General features: G+C 39.3%; 1 protein-coding gene across 37 annotated transcripts in view; it reads right to left on the reverse strand.

The window, feature by feature from the left end:
- The window catches only part of TCF7L2 (transcription factor 7 like 2), a 204,118-nt gene extending 193,748 nt beyond the window's left edge, over positions 1-10,370 (reverse strand). For 8 of the 37 annotated variants that reach the window (XM_074959345.1, XM_074959314.1, XM_074959327.1 and 5 more), the window contains exons 1-3: positions 10,151-10,363; positions 9,809-9,875; positions 9,445-9,569 (exon numbers count right to left, since the gene is read on the reverse strand). In XM_074959345.1, the coding sequence (XP_074815446.1) occupies positions 9,445-9,569; positions 9,809-9,875; positions 10,151-10,339 (381 nt within the window). In that variant the 5' untranslated portion in view covers positions 10,340-10,363. Of the gene's footprint in view, positions 1-9,444; positions 9,570-9,808; positions 9,876-10,150 lie in introns of all 37 variants that reach the window. The other 29 variants (XM_074959346.1, XM_074959309.1, XM_074959322.1 and 26 more) reach the window with 12 other exon arrangements.
- Positions 10,371-10,753: the final 383 nt, after the last annotated feature.

Below are 10,753 nucleotides of genomic sequence, written 5' to 3' on the forward strand. Positions count from 1 at the left end.
CTGTCAGCTCTGTGGGTCTGACAGCCCCGACCCCCCATTAATTATATCCCTCCCGGGTTATAATGTATAAGGGGGGAATCACACTCAGAGGCTTGCTGCGTGAAAGGGGACACCAATACAAAAAGTTTGAAAACCATTGCCCTATCTATATACCTGTAATGTGGCACTGGTTTAACTACATCAATTTTAAATTGGTCTAATTCAGCCAAAGCAAGCCTGTAATGTAGATGCTCTTAAGCCAGTTTAACCCTTGCTTATCTATATAAGTTATTGACCCAAGCTAAACCAATTTAAGCAAGAGTTAAACTAGTTCAATAACAACTTCATTAGGGATTTGCACCAGTTCAACTAGACAGGCTTTTAAAACAGATTTAGTTACTTGTCCCTAGTATAGACATGGCCATATCCTAGAACAACTGATCTGAGATAAACTGGGGGAGCTGTCGACTCACATGGGTGCTGGACCCTTTCTTTTGTGGCTGTGAAGAATCTCTTAAAAGTTGGAGGTGTTTTGTTTCTACTGTTTGTTTCTAAAATTCAAACTCACACATGCCAAAACATTGTACTCTGCAGTATTTTCAATTTGGTATTTTTCTAAGGAGCCCTCTATTTTTGGGAGTTCAACTGCAGCACCACAGTGGAACTGAAAGACAGACCAGGATTTTGTTTTTTATAGCACCTTTCACACCCTAGGCACTCTAGAGAGCTTTACAAAGCAGTAAGTTAGACACTGGTAAGCAAAGACTGTGTAGTCAAACATGGCAGCCATTATGCACTCAACAGTACTTCCCACAGAGCCTTGGGCATTAAAATCATCTGTTTTACTGAGTAGAGGAAACTGTTAGCCAGGACACAAGGATTATCTCCTACCCATTTAAAAAAAAATGCCATGGGATCTTTAACATCCACATGGACAGGCATCTAAGAATTTGATTTAAATGTCTGACCATATGCATGAAAGAATTCAGCACCCTAAGCATCTGACAACAAAGAGAAACTATCCACAGATCTTCTCTTGACCTTGCACTTCCTTCAGCAAGAAGCAAAAACATTTTAACAACGCAAATCTATTTTTCCTCTCACCAAGGCCTACTTGTCTCCTATAATTTCCATCATTTACTGTCATTAATTTTTTTTCCTCAAACTAAAACCAGCAGCTTGTGAGTCAGAGAACAATCATTAACTTTTACAACTTCCATACAAATCCACCTACTCACACCGGAAAGGCAGTATTGACTGGCAAGGTGGCCTCAAAGCAGGCCCTGCAATCACTGGGAGCCTTCCATGGGGTGAGAGGACCACGGGTCTCGATGTACCATGATTGCAGAATCACACCCCATTAGTTGTTTTATACCTGTAGGAATCTAAAATATTAAAAATCAATGACCAGACACTATAGGAAGGGTCATTCGTTTAAAAAAAAAAAAAATCCTTTTCCCGCTTTTCGCAAAACTTTCAAGTCAGGTCAGGACATACAGGGCATGATCCAAAGCCTGTTGAAATCAATGGGAGACTTTCCACTGATCTCAGTGGTCTCTGAATCAGGCAGAGGGAAGACAGTCTTCCTGAAACCAGTCTTCCATTAATAACTGCAAGAGGGATAAGTGTTTTTTGTAACAGAAAGCTGTTCAAGATGAACTGTACTGTACAGATTATGGGTTTCATGCTACATTGCTCCTTAAGCCAGGAAGTCCCACTGAAGTTGATGGGGCTTCTAGGTGGATAAGAAATGCAGAACTCACTACAGCTTTCCCAGCATACTCCGAACTAGAATGCAAAGACATTCTCTACCACTACATTTCTCATTAAAAAGTGGCTTCAGCGTCATTTTAAAGTGTCCAATCATTACCAATTCATTTACGAACAACTCTAAGACTACCCATAATGAATTAATTGGAATTAATCTGGCTGTCATGTGTGAATCCCATTGTTATTCAGTATTTCTAAAACACCTCAAGTGAAGTCACACAGTACCCCTGCATTTGGTTTAAGGAAACTTTAAATTGATTAGAACAAAATTACTGATGTTTTTAGTGCATCATAATTGGCACAGCAAGCCGAAACCCAGTTATCCTCTCAGTCAGTATTTACAGCGTTACTCTTGCCCATTCATTCTGCATTTTCTTTGGGAATCTGGCTGTACCCTACATCTGCAATTCATTGACTTTACAATTTACCACATGTTGAGATGGAGAGGTCTCAGCTCCATTTGAATCACTGCACAAATATGCAAGTGATTTATCGTTTTAAAACCGAAGACTGCAAAAGAACGACTCCACTTTTCCTGAACATTACTCCTTCTGGCAGCCCATGAACAATTACAGTTCGTACTAATTAAGCTCTGTAAATGTGCTGTGCCCTGCTAATGCCTACCAGGCCTCAAATTTACTTTCATGAAGCCAAACTTTAGCTAGCAACTTAACTCATTCAGCACTGGCCCAACCGGCTGCCTGTGTATGACCCCAAGAAGAATAAGGGTCAAGGCTTTAGCCTGCCTAAAACAAAAGAATAAACTAGAATGGATTAAATTGCCAGCATGGAATTAGATGAGGAGGGAGGGGTGAAGTATCCTGCGAAATGAAAAAACATCACTGTTGATAACCTGTTAAAAAGGTACTACCAGACCATCTTTGTAATGTGGTGTTAAGGGATCCATATTTATCCCCAGAGGCTAATAAGTTACAGCATTCCATTGACTAGGAAAATGCATAAAGCCTTCAACTAAACTACCTGTACATTTATTTGTGGAAAGTACAATGACAGCCCCCCCCTTTTTTTTTTAATAAGAGTCAGGATTTACATGATTTGTAGAAGAAACCCATATGGAGAACAAGAGTCAATTTCTCAGTCTTTTTCTCCCCCACTCTCCCAGCTTGTCCCCTGCTATCTGGTATCTGGATGTGACAGTAATCTATGGTGATGCTGAAATCAAGAAACTGCTAGAGAAATTAAAATTAGATTAATACCTAAGCACAGTTTATTAATCATGTTGTCTAGTTTAAAACACACACAGCACACAGGCAAGAGAGAAGCACTTAAATTTTAACTGCCCACTCCAGGAAAGCATGTTTAATCAAGAGTGAGCTGTGAACAACAAGCTTTACTGAGTGAAGAAAATGTTTTTCCCTGTCCCCCAAGACTTTCTTGACACTTAAGAATCAGTCCCTAGCTCCCCAACTTCCCTTTCAGTCATTCACCCAAATATGTTTTTTCAAGTCTGTAATATTTCTCTCTGCACTTTAGCATTCTTTCTTAGTCATCTAATAACCCTCCCCTGGTCTCTGGATTCTCTACACTTCCTCAGACACAGTTTTCTTCTCCCAAACACTACTTCCAGCCTCCTCACCCCCCCGCCCCTCCCCGACACTTTCCTCCCTGCAAACTCAGATTTTTCCTTCTGGAAGCACATAAAACCTTTTTCATCCAACTATTGTTTCGAAGCTGACAATGTTAACTGCTGTACTCTGTGTGTGTTTTCACAGAATCTAGCTTTTTACTGAAGTCCTATCCAAACATCTTTTAAAAAAAAACAGGCTAATAATACACATTTCCAAGATGCATTTAACTTGTGCATTAATCCTGGCATGCGATTTTTCTTTTTCCAGCTCGTTGGTACATCAATAAATTAAAGGGCAGTTCCAGGTATCAAGTTTCTTTAAGTATTCTGGGAAATATTTTGTTGGGTTGGTATCTAGATACACTACACAATACTGTCAGTGTGTTCGTAAAGGATGCAAGCTGTAGTAACTTTTAATTTGGCTGTCTGCATTGTTTAGAATTGCTCTTGAATTTTTCTGCACTACAAGTGTTAATTATAAACTTAACTATATCCTATGTAAACAGCAAAAACACAAACCTGCAGTTAGGAGGAGGAGTGCAATATTCTTAGCTTTTTGGGGTTTTCATGATTTCCACCCCCACCCCCCAATCTCTCATTGCTTATAATTAGTGAAAGAAATTTGACCCACTGCCAGTGTCTGTGGACCTTGGATATTATAAGGCCAGCGTGGCGTCAAATATCTTAACATTCATAAGTGTTATAGGCTGTAAATAAACCCTGTGGATTTATGACCCTGTGCTGCTTGCCAGCAAATGACTGTGGCACATTTCTTTCAGCAGACCTGTCGAGGTGCAAGTTTGCCTTTGGTTGTAAAATTAACCATTTCCTTCACAAACGTGCCCAATTATGAACCCAAGTTTAAGGCTTACTTGCATATTTACAGTAATTAGTACCTGAAGAAAAACACACACACACACCTCTAAACTTCTCTCTAACCCTACAAACAACACCACGAAACAAAAGTTCTCACAACAGTTACAGTGAAGCGGTGATAATATCCTATTCATGTACAAACCATGGGGGAAAAAAATGTGTACATACACAAGCAAACACTTGTTTTGAAGTTGAGAGGGGCGAGGAGATGGGGGGAAGAACCATATTATTTCTTGCCTGCTTCTGTCTGCACAAGAATCTCCTCCCTTCCCCCACTATAATGTCATCTACTTCCTGTGTAGGAGAGCATTTGCTAAATCCAGGTTGTCTCATGCTTAACTGCCAATAATCCAACTTCCACATAACTCCAAGACAGCTGGGAAAAGGTCCTCAGAGTTTTAGTCATGGCATAGAAACTCACATCCACCCAAAAAATCTGCAGCTGTCCTTTCTCTACAAGGCATTTTTAATCTGATTTTGAAACCCAGTCATGAAAATCTGACAAATGTAAAACACTTTTTCACCTGAACTCTGGTTTACAATCTTCACTAAAGCTGCACCATATTGTTTAACTGACTAACCGACATATTTTTGTGTTTGCAGAAAACAAAAAGCAAAATAAAAAACAGAGAGAAAAGAATAGAAAAAAAAATCTAACACCAGTAATATATGCATACATTCAAAACCTGGAAAGGCATCTACTGTAATTTTTCAAGTACAGATCAGCCACCGGTGCACCTATTAAAAGGTTCAATTTCTAAAGCAAATATTATTTTTAATGAAGTGCAGTACTGCAATTATCCAGTACACTCAAGTAACAGTACTGCATTATATTGTTTTGCAAGCTCCCAGAAACATGAAACTTTGCTATAACTGTTTTTCATAGCCCCTTCAGAGAGAAGCTGGCTGACCAACCAATGCTGAATTTTCCCTAAAATGAAATCACATCAGGGACATTCAGATTCTTTATGGAAAAAAAATTAACAGAATCCAAACTATTTACCATTGTATACCTCCACCAATGATTCACTCTGCTGCAGAATTAGCAATCTATCTACTTAAGCATTCAGAAGTTTCATATTGTACGTTCCAACCAATTTATACCACAGGACCATCAATTCTTATATAATAGCATGTTCCTACACAATTCCAGAAACTTTATTAAAAACATGTCCATTAAAAAAAGGGAGAGTGAATAATGCACATCACTGAATGCTAAGTACCATAGAGCACTAAAGTGCTGACATATTAAGTTATATCTACATTATTAAACTAGTTGGTGGATGTTAATACCATAATCCATATTGCAGACATTAAACCGCAACCATTAAGATTAGTACAGAATTAATACTGTCATATCGAAACTGAAATCTTAACATGCCTAGCCATAAATATTTCTGAAGGAGATGAAAAACAATTAGCATAAATACCAAAAGAAGAGCAAGAACACCTGTTCTTTTTCAGTACCAATAAGCATTTTATTGTTCTCTATTTAAAATGTAATGACCTGTGTAATTACAGTAATATTACATTGTATTGCAGGGGGCTTGGAATGTCACACTTTGAAAAGTGTTGTCAAAACAATTCAAGGAGGGGAAAAAGGACCACCATTAACCCTTCACACTTCAGTGTCTACCTCTTTTGTATTAAAAAGGATTATGTTTGATTCAGTAGATAAAGGAAAACATCCATTTTTCAAGTCTGTTTTTTTTTTTTAAAGTTTCCTTTACTGAACGTAAAACCTTAGTGAATGGGCTGCTCTCATATTTTGCTGTGCCAAGCATTCAAAATTCACAAATGAACACAAGATGCTGCCTTATGTGCAATCTAGTAACAAATCTCTCACTTGGAAAGCAAACAATTTAGGGCAAAGGAAGATACAACAGCACTGATAAAAATATGAAAAATCTGCTGGTAAATATTCTTAACAAAATACTTCTATTTGCTGGTTGAAAACATTAACTAAAACACTAAATGCAGGATTCAAATTAAATACAACTTCTCTGTTTTTAAACTTTGAAATGAAAACAATTTCTTTTATTATTCCTAATAGCCAGCTACCACAGTCCCTCTTCAAGTATACGAGACAGAGATTCTCAGATAAATTACTTCATTCCTATTTGACTAGATCTCTCCTTAATGCGTATCTGTATTCTTAAAAGCCATCCACATTACTCTATCAAAGACAAAATTAACATTATACAGACAAATCTTTGTCATTTTAAAATAAAATTATTACTCTCAAGCTTTATGGAGTCTTCAACAATTAAAGCATTATTCTTGAGATAATGTATTATTCATCATAAGCAGATTTAATGATACTTCATAATTCTTTACGTTCTTAAAACAGAAAAGAAGAAATCAGTGTTCCTAGGAGTTTGCTTTTGAACAACAGACAGCTGCAGATACATTTACAATTAACAAAAATTCTGCTAAACCAAAGTTAACAAACAAACCACAGCAGCAGCAGCAACAAAAAAGAAAAAAAAAATATGTTCCACAACTACACCTTTTTACCTTATACTCTCGGAAAATTTAAAGGCTAGGGTATTAGAAGTCTACACAATATGTATTTTTTTATATACTAAATAATAACTATGCAGAATTTTCTATACATTTCCAACTTGCATTTAAAACTAAAATCTAGCAGGTTTGGGATTGAAAGCTGGTTTAGTAGATGTCAAGAATACACCTAGAACATACAGTATGTCAGACAACATCTATCCTTCCTAATCTTTAAATTATTCTGCTTTCAGGCCTAAATGAACAACTTTAATTTTTTCAGCCCATAATTAAGTGGTAAGCAAACACGGAGACATACAGAATGTGAAAGAAAAAAGGTTAAGGTATGAAAAGGTTTGTGGTTCCTGATGTGCAAATAATAAAATTGCCTATTGAGAATGGAAATATCCCTTTTAGAATCCATCTGATAACACACTACAAGGCCACCTGCTATGTCAACAATAAAATAACATGTAATCTTTTCTACAATACCTTTAATTCATACAAACAGAACATTCTTATGAAGGCCTTTTTTAAATGTAGGGAGAAGGGGAGGAATATATCCTTTAAAGGTAACTACTAAATGAGCCATATCTTTAGGTTCTAATGAGAAAAAAGAAGGTGGCAAATAAATGTAATAAGGAATTATGTCTGTTGTCACAAAAATATTTTTGGAAAAAGATCAGAAGACAAAAACCAAATGTGAGACCTCAATTAAGCTAACTATTCTTGGAATACTGAAATGCATTTTAAGTTTTTAAAAAACTACAATAGAAAACTATTTGGAACAAAGTAATTTTGGGGGAATACTCTGAGATCTTGAACTGAATTTGATTTAAAAAAAAAAAAAAAAAAAAAAAGCCATGCACACACAAAACACATACATAACCATATTTGAAGCAAAATATAATGCATTCTGCCCATGCTTTTCCCCTCCCCATCATTAAAATTACAAACCCCAATCATTAAAACTACAAACTGCAGTCACCCTCTTCCACTGTCTTAGAAATCATGGCGCTTGAAAAGCAGCCTTACAAGATAATAACCATAATAAAATAACTAAAACGCTATCACATCCTTAAATACCTGCAAAACTAGGAAAATATTTTTTTCATATTTCTATTCCTCTATATTTACTAATCTAGGTTGCTAGTGCCACTTTACTGAGTGAAAACAAGCCTGACCTGACGTTTAATATTTTAACACTTTGAAACACTTGTAGATCCGATAAACTGGAATCGTCCAAGACTTAAGCCATTAGCACAGATTCAACATCTACTGAACAGTAGATCTGTTATTTCAAATTGCTCTCTCACGTTACAAAAAATGTGTAAACAGATACATGGTGATGGTGGGGGACCCTGCAGATTTAAAAGCACCTAAAGAATGCAAAATGACAACCTGGCAAGTGTAAACAAACACTTCTTAGCATTTTGTACTCCCCATAGGGTTACCATTCATAATTAAAAAACTCTCCTTTAAAAAAAAAATTGGCCTTGATGTGTGTTACAAAGGGGTATACAGCAGTTAGTGATACTACAAGCCATCAAAGGAGAAACAGCAGCAAGAGACAAACCGACCGCCATCAAACCCCAAAGTTTAATAGACCATCATTATGTGAACTACAATTACTTCCCTCCTTCTTCTCCTCCACACACACACACACACACTTTTACCCAGAAAATCTAACCCTTTATCCACACACTCACATATATTTTCAGGAAGGTTATTATTTTTAGAATGCACTTCCAAGTGGGGGGTTGTTTAATTTATTCATTTTTTTTTTTTTTAGAAGGCAGTTTCTGTTTATTGTATCAGTCCTGGTCTGTGCTCTGCTCTAACTCCTTTCAGGACTCAGCTTAGCCACACACAAATAAAGAAAGAACTCCTTCAGGTCTTTCTCCCATTGCAAAATAAGGGCTGTGTGTTTAGCTCGGGGTAAGGATGGGCTTTTTCTGTGAGTGTTCAAGAGATGGATTCATCTCCCTGATCAAGGTTTGTTCAGTTTAAAAGACTCAAGCCTGTGAGTTTGCAATTAAACGTCAATAACACCCCCCCCCCGCAAAAAAAAGTGGAAAAGAACTTGCCATAAACACAAAGAGAGAGAAATTGCTGAACCAAAGTGAAAAGGCCAGACAACTTGCAATGGATTTTTTTTTAAAGTTTCTAGTCTTTACAAAACAGGATAAGAGAGAAACTATATAACTTGGTGACTGCTAATACAGTACATCAGTATTTGAGGGAGCTTCTGCAGCAAGGAAAGGGTTAAGGGGGAGGTTAAAAAAAGGAGGGGGAAGAGACCAAGACGCCACTGAAGAGGGCAGAAGAAAACAGATCATTCACCATGGAAAATGAAGAGTTTTGTAGAAATCAGATTTGAGATTCAGCTGATGAGAAAAGAAACCAAAACACAGCCTGGGATTTATTTTAATTTTATTTTATTTTGAGGAAGGAAGAATCGAGAGGTGAAAAGACCTCCACACGAAACTGAAAGTTTTTTTTAAAAAAGCAAAAAGAAAAAATATGGCGAAGTGTAAACAAATCCCATTCTGCAAAAGCCATAAAAGTTTGGAAAGTTTCTGACTGGCGGGAGGGGGGCGGGGAGGACATGCAGGAGGCATCGGGGGCTTCGCGATGGGGGTGGGGGGGGAGAGGAAGGAAATGTACAATGCTAGCAGTGAACGATGGTTTAATAAACAGAGAGAGAGAGAGGTATATGCGCCACTTACTGTTCTTGCAGTTGGAGAGAGCGATCCATTGGGGAGGTACGGGCTGGTCAGGTCGGGGATCATTATAAAAGGATAACCAGGGTATGGTGGGCCCTTAAACAACCCTCCATCTTGCCTTTTCGCAGCTAACATGGCGGGGCAGAAAGAGAGAGAGGGGGGGTGAAAAGGGGGGATAAAAAGAGGGGGGGGGAACTTTGTTAGGAAAGTGTCTCTGCCCCCCCCCCCTCCGCCCCGCCAGGCAAAGTTGGGCGACCAGCACAGCAGCGCGCAGCTGGGGCCGCCCTGGGCTGGCTTCGGCAGGTCGCCCCTCGGAGCTGGGGGGCTCCTCGCTTGGGGGGCAGGGTGGGGGGGGCGAGGTACTCACCTTCTTCTAAACTTTCCCTCGATTTATCTCTGAAAGTTTCGGACCTAGGCGGAGGCCGTCTCTCCGCCTGGGAGCACGGGGGGGGGGGGGGAGGAAAGATGGGGACACACACACACACACAAAAAGGTGGATGGGGGGGGAGAGAGAGAAACAGAGTTACAAGTTTGTGCAATGGAGGAAACTTAAAGCCAAACATTGTAGCGACATCGCAACACTCCCCCCCCACCCCAAGTTGTGTTTTAGGATTAGCCCCATAACACAGTTGCAAAGCAAAGCCCCCCACCTCCGCCTGCCCCCTAAGCCAAGGCCGGGGGGGGGGGATTTTGGGGTTCCCCTCCTTACCTCCGAGTCTGAGGAGCTGTTTTGATTCGTTTCCGATTCATTGACCAGGGAGGACTTGACATCCGCTAAATCCCGCTCTGCCGAGGAGTTGTCGGAGATCTTCTCCTCCTGCTCCCCTTCGTCTTTGAAAGAGATCAGCTCATCGTTGGCCCCCAAGTCGTCTCCTCCACCGCCGTTCAGCTGCGGCATTTTCCTGCCGGCTCACCCCACCGGCAGCAATTTTGCAAAAAGGGAAAGGGGAGGGGGGGGGAAGAAAGGAAAAAGTTTTGCACCGGGGGGGAAAAAAAAGTCCAAGGTGAAGGGGTTGTTTTCTTCTTCTTCTCTCTTTCCTCCTGGGGAGGGGAAAAAGAAGGAGGAGGAGGGGAGGGAAATGTCTTTCCTTTCCTCTCTGCACCAGTGACTTTGGGTTTCTTCTTCTCCTTCTTCTGGATTTTTTCCCCCCCTCTCTCTCTCTCTTTCTTCCTTCCTTCCAGGGAGCTGATCAACGTGCCAAGGGCGCACAACCCCCTCACGCCCAATGTGAGAATAATAATAATAATTAAACAAAAAATAGATGGGGGGGGAGTTATTGTTTTTAAAAAAAATACAAACAAACCAAAGGAG

This window comes from Natator depressus, chromosome 7, assembly GCF_965152275.1.
Source record: "Natator depressus isolate rNatDep1 chromosome 7, rNatDep2.hap1, whole genome shotgun sequence".
Taxonomy (NCBI): domain Eukaryota; kingdom Metazoa; phylum Chordata; order Testudines; family Cheloniidae; genus Natator; species Natator depressus.